This window comes from Penicillium expansum (assembly GCF_000769745.1).
Source record: "Penicillium expansum strain MD-8 chromosome Unknown contig40, whole genome shotgun sequence".
Classification (NCBI taxonomy): Eukaryota; Fungi; Ascomycota; class Eurotiomycetes; order Eurotiales; family Aspergillaceae; genus Penicillium; species Penicillium expansum.
The window spans coordinates 228,603-249,532 of NW_015971177.1; the positions used below are offsets into that span (position 1 = coordinate 228,603).

Sequence of the window (20,930 nt, forward strand, 5' to 3'; positions counted from 1 at the left end):
ATACGGATATACTCGAAGGACAAAGACATTCAGCCAAAATCCCCCGGGTCATTATGGCCGCAAGCCCTTACTGTCCATTATTCACCCTCAACCTCACACGGTAAGCGGCCCGAAGATCCCCAGCTTGCCTTGCGGGGCCTTTTTTTCCACATATCAGATGGCATGAGAGTTGTCGATGCGATCTTTTTCTTTCTGAGGGCGTAACTTTTTATTCTACGAAGTATACCAGTCTGGTCTATAGAGCTATACGGAGTATTGAGTGTAAACAAGAGAGACTCGCACCTTTACCAAGGTCAATGGAAATGACTATGCCAAACCAATGTGGCGCCATTTAATCAACTTGAAATCAAAAGTAAGCAATTCTCCTGCGGGGAAATGTGGAGGTCCTGGATTTAACCGGTGGACGTTGTACATAACGTGAATGTACATACGGAGTACTACCGACGTTTCTCCGTTGCAGATCAATCTGGAGATTACGGAGTACAGAGGATGGACCTAAAAAGGTACGGAATTCATGATATTGGCTTTTTGATACAGCAAAGAGATCTCCATAACAGGAGCATGTAAAAAACAGACCCATTTACACAGTGGTGTTGAAGCGATCCTCCTCATCGCCATCCTTGGTGTATGTCTCACGATCATCCACGTCGTCCTGGGCTTCCTGTCCAATCTCGATATTCTCCTCCATCAGTGCAACGTCCTCAGCCTCAGCGGTCGGCTCGGTCTTGCCACCCTGCTTCTGTGTGGTATTGATCAGAGGGGTGGAGTCGTTGAAGATACGCAGCAACATGGCACGGCGCTCTTCCTTGGGAAGCATAAGGTTCAAGGAATAGAGAGATCGCCACAAGGGCAGAACCATGGCCTCACTATAGATTATGTTAGTAAAATGCAAATATCACTCAAATGAATGTGAAGGAGGAAAACTCACGGAAGACCATCTTCTTCGCCGGTCGCTTGAACGCGAAGAATACTGCAACCCATGGGGATATCCTTGACTTGCTCGCCAATCTCGCCTAGTTCCTTCCAGCCATCGTCATTGACCTTAGGGAACATCTCCACAAGGAGACGACGCAGAGTCTCCCGCTTGGTCAGGATGACGGACCGTTCAGGGCCCAGCCAAGGCTCGGCAATTTTCAGACCATCGGTCTGAATGCGCCATCTGCAGACGTTCTCGCGCTGTGCGTCCTGCTTAACGAACATCTTCACACCGCAGTGGACGAACTTCAAACCCTGGCCTTCATTGCAGGTGAGAATGTCACGTCCCAAGGCACTGGTGTAGTAGACTGTTCGGGTGGGGAGACCTTCGGCATTGCGGACCATGAAGCGGTCACGGGGGAATCGCTCGGACAACTTGTAGAATTCATAGATGGGAAGAAGCTCCTCGTGGTTGGGATCAAGGTACTTGAACGGCTCCTCTTGACGGGGACCTCTCTTCTTAAAAGGCTGTGTAGTAGGTGCGGAGGCAGCAGGTGTGCTATCAATAGGCGTTTCATTGCCACTTCCCACTGCAGGCGCTGGGGCGTGAACAGGGCGGTCACCAACAAGGACCTCGCTACCATCGTGGAGCTTAGTCCTTTTAGCGGGAATTTCCTCTTCGAGATCATCTGCATCCCGCTTCATGGGAGAGACAGGGGTCGATGCATCGAGAGTAGCAGAGTACGGAAGTTGGTGGGCGGCCTCGGCAACAGAAGCGTTCTTTGCGAGTTCCTCCTGGGCCTGGTGGTCAGGAGTGACCAATTCATCCAGCGTCTCGAGCTTCTCCAGGGGCTTTCCATCTACCTCGTTCTTCTTAGAATCAAGCTCCTCGGCGAGGGCTGCAACGGAAGCCTTGGGGATGACGTTGCTGCTCTCCGGCTTGGCCTTGATCTCAGAGGTCTTCTCAAGAACTGTGATGAAGAAACCTCCAGTGTCTTGCTGGTGAGGGTAGACACGCATGCATCGGTCAAGCGGTAGATTGGCAGCCTCGCCTGTCGGGGCGAACATGCCCTCTGCAAGTCTGGCAAGACCATTGATGCCCTCCTGGTCTCGGTGGTCCTCAATCTCCTGCCAGTTGTTCCACATGCGGCCCTCCCGATCCATCACCTTCCAGTTTTTCAGGCCGGAAGCTCTCTTGAGTCCGGGCAACTCCTGGCTGCAATCGATGATCTTAACGTTGGCAGCGCCACCGCAGCGTTCAATTGCAGAGGCAACGACAGCCTCGTTCTCTACAGGGTTCAGACTGCAGGTTGAGTAAACGACCCGTCCGCCGACCTTCAGCATCTGCAGGGCACGAACCAGGATCCGAGATTGTGTGCTGTAAAGTCCCAAAGCATTGCCAGGGGTCCAGTCCTTCCAGACACCGACGTTCTTGCGCGCAGTACCATCGCCAGAGCAAGGAACGTCTGCCAGGATGCGGTCGAACTTCAAGTATCTGTTCTTAGGCTTGCTGCCATCGGTAGTAGGCAGAGGAGGCAGCTTGATGGAAGGGAACATTGTGGCATCGTGGTTGGTAACGATCAGGTTGGGTGAGCTCAGGCGCTTCATCTGGTGAATAAGCATGTGAGCGCGCTTGTAGTCGCTGTCGTTGGCGATCAATAGGCCGGTGCTTCGGCCGTCGTCATTCAGTCCTTCGGGACCGAGGGGTTCAGGTCCAGCAGTGCCGCTCTTGATCTGTTCAGTGACTTGGGCAATGGCATCTTCCTCGCCTGCGTGAAGGAGCTCCATAAGCTGCGCAGACTTGCTGCCCGGTGCAGCGCACATATCCAATACAGTCATTCCAGGCCTAGCGTCGATGAGGAGAGGAGGAATCATGCTGACAACCTCCTGGCGACTGATGTTTCCGACGTCGGTCTCGGCGACAAGGAACTTCTGGAACTTTGAAAAGGGCGCAAATCGACGGATGACATTCTTAGGAGTGGTCATGGACCAAGCGAGCTGATCGGGGTACCATGAAACTGGGCGCGGGGGCTCGACGAATTCGTCCTCGTATTTGATAGAAGTGATTTCGGGGATGTGGTGGTCCTTCAGACGCTGCTGAACGGCCAGCGCATGTCTAATTAACGGCACACAACAGTCAATATTACTTGAAACCTCCCAATGCGCGAATCGCAAAAAAAAAGCAATTGACTTACCCTCGAGAACCGGTGAAACGGAAGCTGTTAGGAAGATCCTTGCGCATGGTAGCCCAGAAAACATCCTTTTCTTCCTCCGGAAGGAACTCGGGCTCATTGTAGTAGCGTTCGAACTTCTCGTTCTCTCTGCTAATATCTTGCCATTGAGAGCGCGTACGACCTGCGCCGCCGCCACCGCCGCGGCCTTTACCACCCTAGAAGAAAGGAGACACGGTCAGTTCAACAGTCAACTCATACAGCACAAATCAAGGATAAAATTACCTTTTTGCCGCCACGTTTTCCCATTGTTATGATGTGGTAAGAGTTATAGGAAAGTGTACTTCAAACAAAATTGTCTTCAAAAAATCTCCCGATCAAATGCGGGATGGTTATGTAATCACCGGATCGACCACTGCAGGTGGGCAGAGTCGAAACATGATCCTCAATTCCAGAGTGGGAAATTCAACGAGATATTGTCTGGTGTCAGGACTGTGTCTTTGAGATGGATACCGACGAAGTGCTTCAGTTACAACCCGCGGTCCTGGGGTTGGGAATGGTGGATGGCTCCATCTGAATTCGATATACTCCGCTGCCATCTCCGCGAGCCACCTTTCGACTCGAAAGGTGAATCTTTCGGTGTCGATTGTGTCGAAGAACTTAACTGAAGACACCTCTTGTTTTGTGTTCATCCAGAGCTGTCTGAACCGCTCGATAGCTGCTTTTTCAGACGGGTCGATCAACTGTGCTGGCTCGTCACCGTTGCCAAAGAGGCCCAGCTCCCGAGCTTGCTCGTTGGTGGCTCGGATACAAACAGTGTGTAGGGATATAATGCATGTCTTCATTGATGTAAGAACTTCCCATACCAAGGACTGTTGGATATCGGACCTGGTACGGAAGCGCAAGAAAGGGTGGACGACATCCGCACTGATAGAGACCTTTTTGCGTAGAATAGGAACGTTTAACGAGTCGAGCAAGGCATCCTCCAGTGCGTATCTTTGAGCGTCTACCATAATATCGGGAGCGTTGAAGTGAATAATGTCAGTAGACTTCCACCACCATCGAGCGTCTGTCATACAACCCGACGCAAGAGTAAGACCTTTAGGAAGCTTGAATTTGGCCAGAGCGATTTTGCGGGATTCCCAACAGACATGAGCAATGGCAGGATACTTCCTGTTAAGGATCCAAGCTTGTCTGAGGTCTTCCTCTGGTAAGATATCCGGGTCACAGGGTTCTCCGATCTCAACGACTCGTGCTGGAACGGCAAACTCCCAGATCAGCTGGCGCAACTCTGCTGGCAGAGTGGAGAATCGCTCCATGATGAGAGAAGCTCAGTAACTAAAACATTAATCAGTCAGGAGAAATCAGTATGCAAGGTAGTGAGCACGAATGAAGATATTGAGGAAACATACAAGAGTTTACGAGCTGGATCGAGTCAATAAAGATGTCAATTGTCAAAGTGAAGTACCTAGATAGGTACTCAAGGTGTGAAGTCTCGATCAGGCTTGCTTGTAGCAAGTGAAGGGTAAACGACGAATTTGGAGAACTATGAGATGGAGCAAATACGAGGACTTGGGTTTTTATGTGAGAAAGCACAGGTCATTAACCGTAGAAGAGGACGCCGAGGATGAAGCACACTACGCGATAAAGGAAAGTAAAACGGTGGCAGCGACAGCAATGGCAACGGCAACGGCGATACGCTGGGAAAGAACAACCTCGCAGTGCACTGAAATAAATAGAACAGACAAAGGAAATAATTGGTATGTTTGCTGCGGAGGCAGCAAACTATAGTCTACTATGGCAAACCATTAATTGCTATTTCACACACGAATTTGGGATCTAACAGCCCAAGGCAATGATTGATAGTACATTCAAATCAAAGCCGCCAAAAACCCAGTTTTCCTGGAGCATTCAGCAGCTATCTTCACACGCGATCATACTCTAGAACAACTTAAGAGATCATGCGGGACATGTCTCCACGGATGCGCTGGTAGTCGAGGATACCCTCGATGCTGCCGACAGCACTCATGGCGAGGTCCTGATCCCACAGCTTGCGGGTAGCGAAGTCCATGACGTCCTTCTCGGTGATCTGGCTGACAGTACGCTCAATATCCTCAGCGGTCAGGCGGCGGCCAGTGGTGATGATCTGGCGGCCGATGTCCTCAGCGACGGCAGTGGTGCCATCGAGAGAGAGGAGGATGGAAGCCTTAAGCTGGGCCTTGGCACGCTCGACCTCGGCGGAGGTGACGTTGTTGCACAGGCGGGACCACTCGCGGAGAGTGAAGTGGATCAGGTCATCGAGCTGAGTAAGGTTCTCGCTGACAAGGTAGATACCCCAGAGACTAAAATCAAGTCAGCATGTTGTAGATCAAAGACATGGATTATCAATAAAATAACAAAACTTACCCGGTGTCGCTGTAGCTGGTGGAGAAGCTCATGAAGCTGTTAGCGAGGTTGTGGTGGCTGACGTGGGAGCTGAGCTTGCTGCCGAGGAAGGGCGACTGGCCCATGGCACGGTCCCAGTTACCGACGATGGCCTGGGTGACCAGAGCGGTGAAGTAGTCATCATCCTTCCAGCTAACACCCTCGACGGCGAGAGCGATGTGAGCGGAGGGGATGGTGTCGTCGCGGAGACGGACCTCGGAACCGATGAACTCGGGGGTGCGCTTCTGCTCGGCGGTGAGGGCCAGGGCAGCGGAGGTAGGGGCCTTGCTGGGGAGGCTACCGAAGTGCTCCTCAGCGAGTCTCACGAGCTGCTCGTGGGGAATGCCACCAGCACCGACCAGGACCATGCGGTCAGCAGTGTAGTTGGTCTTGATGTAGTCGGTCAGGTTCTCCCGGGTGATGGTCTGGATGTTCTCCTTGGGGCCGAGGATGGTGCGGCCAAGGGGCTGGGCCTGGTAAGCGGTGGCGTGAAGGTGGTCGAAGACAACCTCCTCGAGCTGCTTGTCAACCTCCTCCTGCTCGCGCAGGATCACATCACGCTCACGCTCAATGGCACCAGCCTCGAGCTTGGAGTTCTGAAGAATATCGGCGAGGATGTCGACGGCCTTGGGGACATCGTTGTTGAAGGCCTTAGCGTAGTAGACGGTGTTTTCCCTCTGTAGTTGCGATCAGTATTTGGATTGGTAGACGTTGATGGGTGCTTTCCCGGGTCGTACCGAAGTGTAGGCGTTAAGGTGAGCGCCCATGTTCTCGATCTCAAGCTCCAATTGGTGCTGGGAGCGCTTGTTGGTGCCCTAGTTATATTCATCAGACAAAAGCGCTTCGTAGTTTGGGGTTTGTGGGGTCGAACCTTGAAGGCAAGGTGCTCAAGGAAGTGTGCAGTTCCGTTGGTCTTGTCAGTCTCTGCCCGGCTACCGGCATCGATCCACACGCCGACCGTCGAGGTTTGGGCCCATGGCGAGTGATCAGTGGCGATCTAGAAGGGAATTAGCTAAATTGCGATGTCATTGAGATGGGTTGCTTGGTCGTACAGTGAATCCGTTGGAGAGGGTGGTGGACTGGGTGGTAGACGGCAACGCAACCGGCGACGCAAAGCCACGCTTCACGGGCTGGATGGACTTCAGGGCCGCACGAGTGCGGAGAGCCTGGTTTAGGTTGAGAGCGAGGCGCCGAGAAGCCATTGAGAACGACTTGTATAGGTGGAGGGAGGGGGAAAGGGGGAGAGATGGAGAAAAGAGCTGATGGAGACACCCTGAGGTTGAGGTTCCGAAGTCTGAAATTGTTCGCCCAGCTCAGCCAATTACATAACCCGCTTTTCCAAACCGCCCTTGACATCCCGAATACTTCCTTACTCTGCATTAATTCGTGATGTGGGCTAGAATACAGTCTAATTTGGCTTGTATATTGTTTTTATCAATCGTTACGATGTCAAAATACGATTTGCTTGATGCTGAGGTATCCCGATACGCCTCGTTTTCCGATCTTTCAATTCCGGTCATCCAATTTCGCGTCTATTGATTGGCTACATACCTTGCGTCTCATACAAACCGGCTTGCAAACTGTCTAATGTTCTCCTCCATCGAAATATCCGCTGCAAAACCCAACTCGAAAGCACGAGCAGTATCAAATCGAGGAGTCCATGATTGCACAATCTTGTCGGTAGCAGCATCATACTGCTCCTCCACGAGATCCCGACGCTCCTTACCACCAACTTCCAGCAGTGCATCCAACATCTGCTGAATACTAACCTTCAACCCAGGAAGATTAACAGATCTTGATTCTCCAAATGCTTCTTTGGGTACACTGCGTGCATGAATCAAGTTCTTGATAACAGTGTGCGGCGAGCAAATCCACATCTCCGTTTCCTTTGCCACGGGCAGAATAGCCTTCTTACCGTGGAAGGGCTCACGGATTATATCACTAGCAAAGCTACTGGCAGCCTGGGTGGGCTTGCCAGCTCTCACTGTCACCGTGGGCAGACGCACACACCGGCCATCCAGGAATCCGCGCCGCGAGTAGTCATTCAGCAGTGTCTCAATGATGAGTTTCTGCGATCCGTATGAGGAAGATGGCATAGGTGGGAAGTTTGTCTCGTCAATGACGAATCCTGATGGCGCAGGGCCGTAGACTGCCAATGATGATGTGAAGACGACCTTCGCTCCGGGCATAGTCGCGCGTAGCCGGTCAAGAATGTATCGTGTTGCGTCGAGGTTGACGCGGATGCCCAGCTCGAAGTTGGCCTCGGAGCCGCCGGACATGATACCGTGTAGGATATAGACTGTCTCGTAGGGATTAGATGCGCTGATCAGCTCGTCGACCTCCTTGGGAGAGGTGAGATCGGCCTTGACACAGTTGAGGCGGCTTGCGTGCTGTGCAGCTGACTCTGGGATCTCGGGCTCAACGATATCAGTAATTGTCACGGTTGTCGTAGCTGGTGTGCTTTCGAGGAGGGAAGCCGCCAGTTCTTGGCCGACATAACCCCCCGCGCCGGTGATGAGAATTGACATGATGGGTATATGGTAATGCGGTTTGGGCAATTAAGTCAAATAATCAAATCAGCCTGGTATTTGGCAATAAGGCAGCGCAATGAAACAGGAGTATACCCAACTATGTAGAACGGAGAATGGATGTGTTACCATTATATAGTAACGCACCTTGCGGGGTTGAAGCGGATCTTGTGTCTCCCCCACGCTCGTTCAGTCATGAGAAGTTCCCCATTAGCCAATGGTGTTATTATATCCCACGAATGTCATCGCTTAATGCAAATCTCGCGCATCAATTCCGAGTCATTTTCTTGGTGCAAGCCTCGGTGGGAAATCCGATTACCGGGAGACCCGGCGCAAGTCCGAGAATAGGATTGGGACGGCGAGATGACCAAGGGAAATGTGTGAGATACCTTTTCGACTTTCAATCTTAAACAATAGTAATGACTAGCAAAATTTTGTTGCTTTGTTGGGGATACTCTGAGTCTGTGTAATGTGGTCTCTATATTAGTCGACAACGCTTAGAACCCTCCGAGACTAGAAGCTACATCTAAAACAATTGCTCATATGTTGCCGGCGAAATTTTAGCAAGACTAAGATCGCTTGTATTGGCCACTGGTTGCTACCTAGGTACGGATATCATACGCTAACCAGAGCTATCTCATCACCTCAGATCAAGACACTCAGTATGACACATTCCAGCGTGTAAAATTCATCGAAAAGGAAAACTAAATTTTAAGACGCAGCCAAAAGTACATAGGCGGAAATACCTGTCACAAGAAAGGTGGAAAACATTCGATACATCACAGAACACGAGACGCCGAGGGGAACATCAAAAGGGAATGGACATGACCAGAGACCAGAGATTAAGACCTTTATGCGGCAGTGCGCTTGTAGATACCAGCGACAATGCAGTGGTCACGCTCGAAGGGCTCGAGGGTCAGCTGCTCCTTGGGCTTAATCTTCTCCTCACGCATCTTCTGGACCTCCTTAGCGAACACAACCTCGGGCTTGGCTGTGCTGTCAATACAGTTGGCCTTGATGGAGACAATGACACCACCCTCAGCCTTGAGGAACATGTGGGCGTTCAATCCGACAATACGGGCCTGATCGGGCTGGGCAACATCGGCAAAGATGACATCAACCATGGGCACGAGCATACGGTAACGAAGAGGGTGACGGGCATCCTCAACGATGGGGATGACGTTGGTACGGTGGGTGGCCATGCCGATCAGATCACGGCCAGAGCGGTGAGAGAACTCGACGGCGTAGACGTTACCGGTAGGTCCGACAATATCAGCGACGTGAGAAACGGAGGTACCGGAGGCAGCACCGATGTAGAGAACCTTGGAGCCGGGCTTCATGTAGATATCATCAAGACCACCAAGCACACCAGCAGCCAACTAAAAAAGGGGAAAAGACGTCAGAAAAATATAACTAGACAAAAGGCAGTCATGGCTATCGGGGCGATATTGAAGAATTTCGAGAAAAATTCGATAAAACCGGCAACGATGACATGTATCTTTAGCCCAGGAAAAGGGGAATTTACCTTAGAACGGAAGGGGTTCCAGACACGGAACTCGTTCTTGGTAACGGTACCATCCTCAGCTGAGGGGCCCTCAACGGAGATGCGCTTCTCGCCGTAGACAGCGGTTCCAGGCGTAAGGTTTTTCGTCACAAGCATGTCCTCCTTACCGCCGCGAGCGACGAAGATACCGGCGTGACGGTGAGGCTCCTGTTCACAAGGAAAAACGAGTTCGTTAGTGGCTGAAACTCATGTCCATGATAATTTCTCAACACTTACAATGACAACCTTGGCACCACCACCAGCACCGCCGCCACCGCGGGGAGCACCACGGCCACCACGAGGAGCACCGCGACCACCACGGGGAGCACCACGGCCACCTCCACGACCGCCACGGTCGCCGAAGCCACCACGGCCACCTCCACGGCCGCCAAAGCCACCACGACCACCTCCACGGCCACCACGGTCGCCGAAACCACCTTTACCAAGTCAGCAAGGTGAACTGTAATATCGCAGCAAGTAATAGGGTCATGGCCATCGGTGCGATAGAATCACCGGCCAGACTTTGGGCCTGCATGCTTGCTGCTGTGGATGGACTGGATTGAACAAACCTCGACCACCGCCACGGCCACCGCCGCGGTCACCACCAAATCCACCACGTCCACGAGGAGCGAAAGAAGACATTGTATGTGTTTTGAGAAATAAGACTCGGTTGGAAAGGGAGTCAAAGGGGAGGGAGGTTAAGCTGTCGTTTCCGAGTGCTTAAACCGTGTAGTTGAAAATTGGAATAAAAGTTCCGAGAGAGTCGATAAAGATGGAGAAAAAATTGGCAACGTATCTGAGATAGTTGGATCAAGCAATTCAAACAGAATTGGCCGCTAACTATCTGTCGGATGCGGATCGATACCGTTGCTGCTCGTTGATGCGGTCGAGATTTTTTTTGCGCCTTTGGGATCTTTCAGAAAATCAGAACAGCGCTAGGCTGTCTTTGGTTTAGCGTATCCTCCGTGTGAGGACGTCACGTGAGGTTATTCCTCTGCGTATATGGCACGTGATCAGCTGAGCCCTGTATTGTTTGAGACGCAAACCTGCCTTTGAAACTGGACAAAATGATCGTTTTTTAGTTGGTGGTGGCATTTTAAGTGTCAGCCTGTGAGTGAAGCAATAGGTCCAACAAAAAGGTAAGTTCTTTTCTGCAAACTGGAAAGTTGTTTGCTTAAGCCCTGTAGTGGATGAGATGGCACACTATGATCGATGACGTTGAAGAATGACAATTGATTCATTTGGCTATACCAGCTCATAATCGGTCGCCGACTATGTAAAAATAGTAAAAATAGTAAAACGAAAGACATAGCCCGCCCGTAAATAGAAATCATATCATCCCCTTGAAGTCCCCCTTCTGTATATACAAATGTAACACAAACAATCAACTACTCTCCAAAGAAGAAGTAATTTGCAGCATATGGCATTTCAAATGCTGCTGGCATACCCTTGCAGGTTTTTGGTGGCGACCCAGCGGCAGTGTCGACTCGATAGACACTCTTGTAGTTGCCCACTGTGCCATCGATAGCAGTGAGGTAGAGCCAAGGCACAGCACCGTACTTTCCTGACACTGAACCTGAGGGTGCGTCAATTGCACCTCCCTTTTTGGTCATGACAATGCCATCCTGCTTTTCTGGTGTGGTGTTCAAGTTAAACTCTGGGGTTGTTGCATCATAGAAGAAATGATGACCCAGCAATTCGAGGTTGGCAGGAGGGAACGAGGCATATTCGTTGGTTGGTAGGGCAATTTTGTAGGCAATGTTAGGGAGTTTTTCCAGAAGATCGGGGAAGTTGGCTGCAATGCATGTGGCATTGTAGAGTCTTGCGACGGCTCCTATCGCCGCAGGTGTGGATTTGGAAGTAGAGTCCGCACATGTATAGTTCTAGTTGTATAATCAGCGATGGCAACTCGAGAAGGTATCTCAATAGCTTATCATACCTGGGTGCCCCGTCCAAGTGCAACGTATCTCGCCTTAAGGCCTGATGGGCTGGTCAACTCCGAAGCATAGGAGGGCAGAGCGATCTTAGAGACGTCGCAAGCCCCCGGTGCTCTGATGCTGTGTTTTGCGTTGATAATGTACTGGCTCACTTCCCCATAGAATTCGGCCAGTTCATCGGACCATTCGTATGCATTATCAAGGAAGTTTGTTGGGGCAGCAAGCGATATTGCTGCCAGGCAGATGATGAGAGGAGCAAAACGCATTGCTACTATGTGTTTATGCTAGTGGGCAGAGGAATTGCGGGGTGGTCAATGGCGGTGACGTTTTTCTGATCAATCAAGGATTGTCCAGCAAGCCTTTGATACAGGTCGGGTATGAAGATGCGGGGAGGGTAAGCGTATTGAAGAAAGGAATGGCAAGTGAGTGATTGACATGATAAATTGTCCGGGCCGAGGGGCAGGTATACATATACTCCATAGATGCGGTGGTAATTACAACTGTCCTTCAATTCAAGCATATATCAAAGATAGTAACACAGGTCCGACTCGAAACAATGCTGTGCTATTAACAGAGTGATCGATGCAACCTGCAGGTACTAGCAGGGATTAAAGCTCGACCACATGCTGTCATTGGTGGATGGACGCGCCCAGGGCTGACCCTCCCAGCCTCTACGGCTTCTGATTTGTCGTCGGCTGCAAACAAGTTTTGATTAAATCATGATAGCGACGCGCTAAGAAAAACAACGGGGTTTCCCTTGACCGTTCAGTTAAAGGAGCCTGAACGGAGCCAATGTGATGAGCTCTGTAAATTCCCCGGTGCTATTAATAAGTCTGACTGAAGAACAGTGCCATGTGTGTTGGGCGGTTGGATATGCGAAATTATTGCCGTTACAGGCTAGTGTGCAGAGACAATGATACTAGGTCATTTAATCCTAGGATTTGTGCAGAACTCGGGGAAATTGTTGCAGGCATTTGACTAGTAGACTACATTGGTCCCGGCACTTATCAAATAGAGCTTATTCATGTTTTCAATCATGCTATAGTCCTAATTGTGCAGTTAACTTATTTACAATCTGTCTTTGCAATGTTAAACTGCGGAGGCTGGCATAGCGGGGTTTAACTTTCCCTCCGTCTTATTTTTCGCTTCGGTTACAGTGCACTGGCGCGTAGATAACGCCATCTTACACAAAGTTGCTATGACCCGTTTAGTTATTATTGTAGCTACTAGCTTCTATTCATGTGACTGCTGACTGCTGTTTTTATCATCAATCGGCATTTTAGTCTGTACTTATTTGACCTAGTCAAGCCACAGATGAGATATATATACCTTCTAGACTATAGTTCCCCGACACTAATGCACCATATCGGAAACAAAACCCGAAGCAGTATCGATCTGACAGGTACGTATATACCCGATTGACCTATATGATTACCCAAAATAGAAATTGGTGAGGGTCAAGGGAATATCTTGATATCTCAAGCTTCGTGACTTGCAAACATCATACATCAGCCACCAAAACCAACCTTGGAAGTATTATCGCACATCTTCCCGTGTTCAATCCACGGCTCGGCCCTTATCCTTTTGGCTTTTTGCATATTTTTACTAGTGGCGTTGCTGCTCTATACATAGATGTGTATTTTTATATTCTTCCCAATTGACCAATCAATCCAATTGAGGTAAGGGTTATTCAGTTAGCAAGTTGTGGTGTTGGTAGGTTATTCGACTATGGAAAGCAACGACTTCCGAGCTTCAAGGGAGAATATCTTAGACATGTAGAGGCTTAGAGGTTCTATCCCACCCGAGAGGCTAAGCAGAGGCAAAAAAGTCTCTATCATAGCATAGGAAGGGAATACCCAGGGCTCCGGCTACTTCGGACACACGTTTATAAATAAAACTTCACTAAACCCATGATATCCTACCTTGGAAAGGTCCGAAATCTACGGTCACCTCACTAAATTTAGTCACAGACACATGATATTTGTTAGAAATCAAATTTACACACGATGCAGCTTGACCCACACCCCAGAATAGTACAGCATAGAGCATCACTCAAACCCGAACGCCAGGCAGGACTTATGATCAGCCATGAAGTGGAAAAGAATAAGAAATAAAAAAAGGGAACTCCGGAGCTCTTCGCTGTGTAAACATCAGACAAAACCATGTAACATTAGTTGAAACCTTCCTGCTGCCACTCATCACCGTGCAGCTGGCTCCCGCCACTCCCCGCCCCCCCTTTGCCCCCACTGCTACTACCGTATGCAGCAGCAGCAACGCTGCTGACGGCGCCCATAGCGCTATGCTTCTCTATCTCCGTTGTGCTCATCATATAGAGCACAGTGAAAAGCAGAAGGTGGAGTGCAAAGCAGTAGCCAGCGAACAGGTTCCGACTCGTCCGATTGGCAAGGATGACTCGAGTGAGAGAGAAGACAATTCGCTCTGGTAGGCTCATGCGTTTGTATGCACGTGTTGATTCACGGCCCCGAAACGCGGCAAATGGTGAGATTCGAGCCTCGTATGCATTCTGGTATCGGTCAAGTGACAAACCAGAAGGCGTGTCTGCAGAGGTATAGACAGAAGTTGAGCTGGGGGTGTTTGCAAGTGACGACGCAGATGTGGAGGCTCCCTGACCACGACTGTAGGTAGAGACATAGCGAGTCTTTTCGTAGAGACTCAGGTTGTCCTTTTGGAGCGATGCAACTTCCTGTCGGAGGGACTTGACAGTGGCATATAGCTTTGACAGCTCTTCTTCGAGTTCGGCATTCTTCTTTTTGAAACGGTCTCTTTGGGCCTGGATCATAGGTAGGAGGCCAGAACCGCCGCCAACAGCTTCTCCTGCACGGATGGATTCCATAGTGTTTGCAGACACGGCACTCTGGTCAAAGCCAGAGATGATTGATGAGGTGGGCGATGATGCGCCCCGACGGGTAGAGTGCGGGTATCTTGACGTGTAGGTTCCTGCAATAGACATCGCCGAGGATGGGAATGTATTTGCAGCCTCATCTTGTACGCGAAGGAGGTCATTTTCAAGAGTAGTTGATAGGGTTCGTGACTTTTCCAACTCTCCCTTTGAAGTGGAAAGCTCAGTTCGTAGTGCTTCGAGCTGCCCTTGGATATCGCGGTGCGACACTCGCAGAAGGGTGAGATCATCCGTCAATTTCTTGTTCCGGGCCATAAGGAGTTGCTCCAGAGAGTTCTTGTCTTTGGATTTGGCCCCCTCACCATTGGCATCAACTGGAGCACCGTCGCCAGCACCATCTCCCGCCTCATCATCATCACCAGCTGCAAGCTCAATCGACCTGATCATCTCCAGCTCTCGGCGGATCTCATCATAGTCAGCTACCTTCGCTAACCGCACACGCAACTCTTCCTTTTCTGCCGCCGCCTTTGAAGCTGTTCGCTCCGATTGAAGCAGTTTAGCTTCCCAAGTGTGGCGTTCCGAGTCTTTGTCAAATCGTGCAGCGTCTAGTTTCCGAAGCAAGGAAGAGTTCTCCGACTGGAGTCGTAGATAATCGGGGTCGTCCTCAACAGAAATTGGACCAGATGCATGTGATGCAGCTTGAGCCAGCTCCAACCGCATTTGTTCATTGCGTGCTTCCACATCGGCCAATCTCAAGCTTGTTTTCTCCAAATCGGCAGAAACGAGCTCGAGTTCAGCTGCAGTAGCACCACTCCGCGAACCCTCACTATCATCACCCTGATTCTCACCCTCACCTAGGCGCTGGGAGACTTCATAGCTTGCTTTGAGCTCCTTGATCAATCGATCCTGGTTTTCCACTTTCTCTTCCAAAGTCTTCTCCTTTGCCGCCCAGTTGTTTGTCTTTTCTGCCAAGACAGCTTCCCACGATGCTTCGATCTCCTTAGCTCTTGATTCTTGGTTCTCCTCTAGTTTCTTCCGCGCAGCACGTTCCTCCTGCAGGCGTTTCTCGGTCTCCTCTTGTTGCCTGGTGAGACGATCCACAGACCTCTGCAATTGGTCCCGTTCTGAGGTCAGTTTGGGAACTGTATCTTCGGACAGGACAAGGGAGTCGACGGAAGCTTCCAGGAGCGGGTAGGGGTCCGGAGCCTCGGATAATGAAGAGTATAGTTGTAAGAATGAGGACGATGACGTCTTGCCTTGGTTGGTCAAGAGATCGATAAAGGACTGATAAGATTTCAGTAATGTTTTATATTCTGAGAGCTTAGATTCATCATCTAGCTTCTTGTAGTTTTTTGTCTTTTGCGCCAGGTCCTTTCTTTGCACGAGTGCATCGCGCTGTTGTTCAACGAGATCGGTAGCGGTTGTGTCGAGTTTCGCAAGCGTGTTGGTCAAATCAATCCCTATTATACGTCAGTAAAGACTCCGTGACATGTAAGATAATAATTACCTCTCCAGGCTGAAATGGCACGTTGAAACTTGTTGGTCTCTTCGGTCAATTTGCTAGATATGGGTGATTCAGGTGGGCTGTCATGTTGGTCCTGAGAAACCAAGCCCTCTGTAATGGCAAATGAATCCATTGTCAGTCCTAGCCCCAAGGGTCTGCACTGTCACCCCACATCAAATAACAGTCCACCAAGGGGAAAGACGGAGATCTGTTATCGCTAGGAACAGGACACGCGGCGCACGGTCCGATATTATTCCGACTGTATGTGTACAACGTACGATCTGGGTTTGAGGTTGTTGGATACAAATTTATGACAAATGTGAATGTAAAAAGCAAGAGAGAATTCAGTGACCTCAGACATGCATGCTGTATAACAAGCGTGTTGTTTCAAGATGACAGCAATCGACCCGAGGCACCCGTTTACAATAGTGCAATATATGGCAGGAGATAACGGCCACCTTTAAATCAGGGTGACCGCCTTACTGACCGCCTCAATGTCCTAGTTTAGCGTCACAATGAAAGCTTCAAATTGTAAATAAGATACTCAAGAAGAGAAAAAAGCAAAATGTGAACCCAAAAAAAGTTTATTTTGGGTAAATCAGCTTTGATACTAACGTGTATAGTCAGAACTACACCTCACTAGGCATCAGTAGATCGCACCAGATTCTGCCAGACAAATATCACCAATATGGCCGTTACCCTTTGCTGTCAAGTGTAGCCCCCTGAGCTTTGGCCCCAGCCACTGACCGCCCTCACATCGTCACTCTCCAAGCTTGCGGGGAGATGCCTAGAACTACAGCCTCATGATGGCTTCAGACGATGGAATTGGTCCCCGAAAGAGGCGCAAGGTCAGTCCACCAGGGACAGTGCCTTATTTGTTACATTCCCTCTTCGAGGATGTGCCATTAGCGACCGAGCATAGCTCCGACGTCTACATTACCTGTGTTGAATACTGGAGTAAGCCCTATCTGTTTGGGTTGTAGGGTGTGCCTGCTCGATGGCCCCTGAGCTGACCAACTTTGGACAGATGAAAATCTATACATCGGCACCTCTGCAGCCGAGATCTTGCACTTCGTATGCCTCCCGCCAGCATCCCCAGACGAAGCCGCCGAGCCTACCTTCATATTGGCATCCCGATTACCGATCCTATTCGCGCAGAGTCCCCCAGCGGGCAGTGATCAGGAAGGTGTTCGACAAATAGTTGTCTTGTCCTCAGTGAACAAGGCATGTGTTCTCTGCAATGGCACTGTTACGTTCTATATGCTGCCGGAGCTCAGTCCGGCTTTTGGAGCCACAAAGGTCAATAACTGCCGCTGGATCGGTGGGTTGGATCTCAACTGGGATGCAGAGGAAGGCGAGGATCCAACTATCATGATTGCTGTGCAGAACAGGATCATGCTGGTCCAGATTGGGGATGAGGCGCGACGGATCAAGAAGATCGAGTTTCCTGGTTGTTTAACTGCAGCGCGACGAGGAACGATCGCATGTGCTGCAGATACACATTCATACTCATTACTTGAAGTAGCACACCAACAGAAGATTCCGCTCTTCCCGATATCCTCATCGAATGAAGTCTTTGAGTCGGGACATGTGGAAGATATGAACCCACCACCGCGAACTCCGCTCAAACGTTCGCCCTCTTCCTCCTACCCTAATTCACCACCGATTGATGCTTCAGGGCATGGCAGAAGCACTAGTTTGAATGCCTTTGTGGGAATGCTCTCACCACAGGCACAAGCGGCTCAGCTAGATAGATCGCCGTCAGGGACACCCGATCCTTTTACATCTACCGGGGAACCCCGAAGATCAAGCTCAGAGGAACGAGAGGGGAAGAGCTCCCCAAAGCCCCCCAGTAACCAAGAGCCAGGCAACAAGTCTCCCACAAACGACAGCTTGAAGCCCTTACCACCTCTACCTCCACCAACAAAGCAAGGCTCGAAACGTCTCCAGCCTCATGTGGTGTCCCCAACACCTTCTGAGTTTCTACTTGTGACCGGAACTGAGGAAACAGAACCGGGCGTTGGAATGTTTGTCGACATGGATGGTGAAGTTGTTCGGGGTACAATCAACTTCCACAGATTCCCAAAGTCGGTTGTAATTGATACAAACGAGCATGATGAAATGTTCCAGACTAGTGAAGATGCTAAAGAGGAGTTTGTTCTTGCTGTAATCGAAGACGAAGATGGAGACGCTGGAAAGTCTCGAACAAGACTCGAAATCCAACGTTGGGACGACGACCCAGGGGAGAGTGAGCGGACCAAGAGTTGGCTAGAGATACCGTCTCCTGGAGAGACACAATCTACTCAAGTTGGCCTCCGACATACTCTCAGCCCTAGCCATCTTGGGCTCAACCAAATCGGGCAGCTCTTGCGGATGGTCCGCCTCAAAACCTCTGCGCTGCCCCCGCATGTGTCAGTGACAGATTCGAGAACACAGGCATCCATCGAGCACTCCCAGAAGGAGAAAGAGCTGTTCGATTCCCAAGAATCGACCGACTCGGACGGATCCAAAAAGAGCGACGGTTCAGCAAGCCAGGGCTGGGAGGCTCAACGCGATGCCGAAGAAGCAAAATTTGCACATGGACTAGGCAAGGTCCAAAGCAGTCTTGTCATGTGGTCTGGATCTCAAATATGGCGCGTACTGCAGAATCCATTGATAGTTCAGCTGGAGAATACCTTGCAGAGGGCCCAGGAGACGGATGAGAGCGAGCACACAGTGCTGCGTAGGGATGTCATTCTGGATCTCCTGCTCTCCGTCCAGGACACGGAGCCAAAGACCGAGGCTGAATTCATTGGATTGAGCTATGTAAAGCAAAAGGCTAGCCTTATGCTTTATGGAGACCTTCTCTCCATGCAGTCAAACGACCGCAATACCGCAGCAATTGATGGCACCGAAAAAGCGCTACTGGCAGGTAACCTCGACCCGCGCTTGGCGTTGCTTTTTATCCCTCTGCTGCGATGCGAGGTTTTGCAGGGGCCTCAGGGTATATGGATACACGCTGGGCTGGCAAGCATGGTGCAAAAGTATATTGAACAGGTCGGAAAGATAGGCGTTGAATCCTCTGGTTTGGATGCTTCTCGCAGCCCTGTTCTTAACATGGTGAAACGGTTCCTTCTATCCTGGCAGCAGAAGCGGGGATATGGTAGTATCACCGATGAGACATTTGTTTTGGATAGCACAGATGCCGCGCTGTTGCACCTGACCTTGGAACAAGATGCCTACTTGACACGAGATCAGCGGGCAGCATCGCCAATCCGCCCTGAGTTGAATAGGCTTGTCGACAATTGGAAAGGCAATTTCGACCGAGCAGTGATGCTACTGGAAACATACAAGCGGCTCTACGTGCTAAGCCGTTTGTACCAAAGCCAAAAGATGTCTCGAAATGTCCTCAAAACCTGGCGACGAATCGTTGATGGGGAAACTGACGCTGGCGGAGAGGTTTCCGCAAATGGCGTGGAGATGCAGATGCGCAGGTACTTAGTCAAGATCAAGGACGTCCAGCTGGTTGAAGAGTATGGCTCTTGGCTGGCTGGGCGAAACCCAAATCTGGGCATCCAGGTATTCGCAGATAATGCCAGTCGTGTCAGACTGGAACCGGCGGATGTTGTTACTTTACTCAAGGAGCGAGCTCCAAACGCGGTCCAGGTCTACCTAGAGCACCTGGTATTTGCAAAGAATGTGAGACGTCCTGTTGTCTTGTTCCATGAATATCCAACTAACCTGTGAATACAGTACACGCAATATGCCGACGACCTGATATCATATTACTTAGACACGGTCCTATCCGTGCTCGAGTCATCCCCCGAAGCACGAACTTCTTTGGCCGACTCCTACTCCACCTACCGAGCCCTGCGTGCCCCCAAACCGACATACTTAAACTTCATAATTGAGAACACCCCCACAGAGCCCTGGTGGCAGTCCCGACTCCGGTTACTTCAGCTGCTGGGTGGAATCTCCAGCTCCCAGTTCACCTCCCAACCCCTCCCAACAGGAATCAGCTACTCAATCCCCAACGTCCTCACCCGCATCGAGCCATTCCAGAACGAGCTAGTCTCGGAATGCATTATCCTCGACGGCCTGCAGGGCCACCACGGCCCGGCTCTCCGTCTCCTCACACATGGGCTTGGCGACTACGACTCCGCAATCCGCTACTGTCTCTTTGGTGGCCCGCGCAGCTCTTCGTCCTCTTCAACAGGCACCCCACCAGACCTAGCAGACTATACCCTACAGAGAACGCTCTTTCGCCACCTGCTCGACGAATTCCTGCACATTGAGGACCTGTCAGACCGAATCGAGCGCACAAGCGATCTCCTCGCGCGCTTCGCGGCCTGGTTCGATGTCCGTGAAGTCCTCGATCTTGTTCCGGAGGACTGGAGCGTTGATATTCTCGGCGGCTTCTTCGTGCACGTTTTCCGCACCCTCGTGTCTCAGACTCGCGAGACCCGCATCGAGCGTGCCCTTAGCGCGGGTCTGAATCTGCGCATTGGTGCTGAGTACATCGATAGCATGGAGAAGGTTGGACCATGGGTCGAGGAGGCAGAGGGTGTAAGAAGGTTGAAGGATGCAGGGCCGCGGCAGGTTTCCTTGCCAACTGATGACCACGGTGATGATGCTTCCGATGACTCCGCTGAGTTTGGAGAGACGGTGGGGCCTACATCTGGGGAAGTGGACCAGTAGATCGATGATCAGGGGGAGTGTACAGGATAGTATGTGAATATGTCATGTTGGCTTTTAATCTATGATACCTACGCAGTTTGCTTGAATACCTTTCATGTTGACTTTGTTAATTTTTTTTGGTTATATCCTAGTTTGGTTTTGGCGCTATGTATCATAAGCCGATCCCCAAATTCATCATCTCCTTCCATGAAAAGAAAAAGAGAGATGAAAGACAGAACTGCACCACAACAGTAGTAGTCCTACCATGCACATTCCAAGTCGACAGGAAAGAAAAAAAGCGAAACCATCATATTGCGTTCGTTCCCTTCGTAGCTACTGATGAGCGTATGTTCCGGCGCACGCCGAAAGCCAGTGGGACATTAAGGTGTGTA

At 50.5% G+C, this 20,930-nt stretch overlaps 7 protein-coding genes across 7 annotated transcripts; 1 reads left to right on the forward strand and 6 right to left on the reverse strand.

Annotated features, from left to right (window-relative positions):
* Positions 1-580: 580 nt before the first annotated feature.
* Positions 581-4,405, reverse strand: PEX2_012690 (tRNA (cytosine-C5-)-methyltransferase; the record flags this gene model as incomplete). The annotated part of the gene is made up of 4 exons (XM_016738546.1): positions 581-866; positions 929-3,031; positions 3,111-3,304; positions 3,491-4,405. 4 exons carry the CDS (start codon positions 4,403-4,405, stop codon positions 581-583), a joined length of 3,498 nt encoding a protein of 1,165 aa, XP_016602852.1.
* Positions 4,406-5,037: 632 nt separating this feature from the next.
* PEX2_012700 (mitochondrial processing peptidase) lies at positions 5,038-6,712 on the reverse strand (the record flags this gene model as incomplete). The annotated part of the gene is made up of 5 exons (XM_016738547.1): positions 5,038-5,428; positions 5,493-6,187; positions 6,248-6,325; positions 6,382-6,507; positions 6,563-6,712. The coding sequence occupies 5 exons, from the start codon at positions 6,710-6,712 to the stop codon at positions 5,038-5,040; spliced, it is 1,440 nt and encodes a 479-aa protein (XP_016602853.1).
* Positions 6,713-7,069: 357 nt separating this feature from the next.
* Positions 7,070-8,038, reverse strand: PEX2_012710 (SDR family oxidoreductase; the record flags this gene model as incomplete). The annotated part of the gene is made up of 1 exon (XM_016738548.1): positions 7,070-8,038. One exon carries the CDS (start codon positions 8,036-8,038, stop codon positions 7,070-7,072), a length of 969 nt encoding a protein of 322 aa, XP_016602854.1.
* Positions 8,039-8,889: 851 nt separating this feature from the next.
* PEX2_012720 (rRNA 2'-O-methyltransferase fibrillarin family protein) lies at positions 8,890-10,223 on the reverse strand (the record flags this gene model as incomplete). The annotated part of the gene is made up of 4 exons (XM_016738549.1): positions 8,890-9,417; positions 9,564-9,749; positions 9,819-10,018; positions 10,151-10,223. 4 exons carry the CDS (start codon positions 10,221-10,223, stop codon positions 8,890-8,892), a joined length of 987 nt encoding a protein of 328 aa, XP_016602855.1.
* Positions 10,224-10,969: 746 nt separating this feature from the next.
* On the reverse strand, positions 10,970-11,784 carry PEX2_012730 (uncharacterized protein; the record flags this gene model as incomplete). The annotated part of the gene is made up of 2 exons (XM_016738550.1): positions 10,970-11,464; positions 11,521-11,784. The coding sequence occupies 2 exons, from the start codon at positions 11,782-11,784 to the stop codon at positions 10,970-10,972; spliced, it is 759 nt and encodes a 252-aa protein (XP_016602856.1).
* Positions 11,785-13,688: 1,904 nt separating this feature from the next.
* On the reverse strand, positions 13,689-16,015 carry PEX2_012740 (CCAAT displacement transcription factor COY1; the record flags this gene model as incomplete). The annotated part of the gene is made up of 2 exons (XM_016738551.1): positions 13,689-15,838; positions 15,886-16,015. The coding sequence occupies 2 exons, from the start codon at positions 16,013-16,015 to the stop codon at positions 13,689-13,691; spliced, it is 2,280 nt and encodes a 759-aa protein (XP_016602857.1).
* A 673-nt stretch (positions 16,016-16,688) lies between these two features.
* On the forward strand, positions 16,689-20,559 carry PEX2_012750 (uncharacterized protein; the record flags this gene model as incomplete). Its single annotated transcript, XM_016738552.1, has 3 exons — positions 16,689-16,839; positions 16,910-19,560; positions 19,615-20,559. 3 exons carry the CDS (start codon positions 16,689-16,691, stop codon positions 20,557-20,559), a joined length of 3,747 nt encoding a protein of 1,248 aa, XP_016602858.1.
* Between the last annotated feature and the right edge of the window lie 371 nt (positions 20,560-20,930).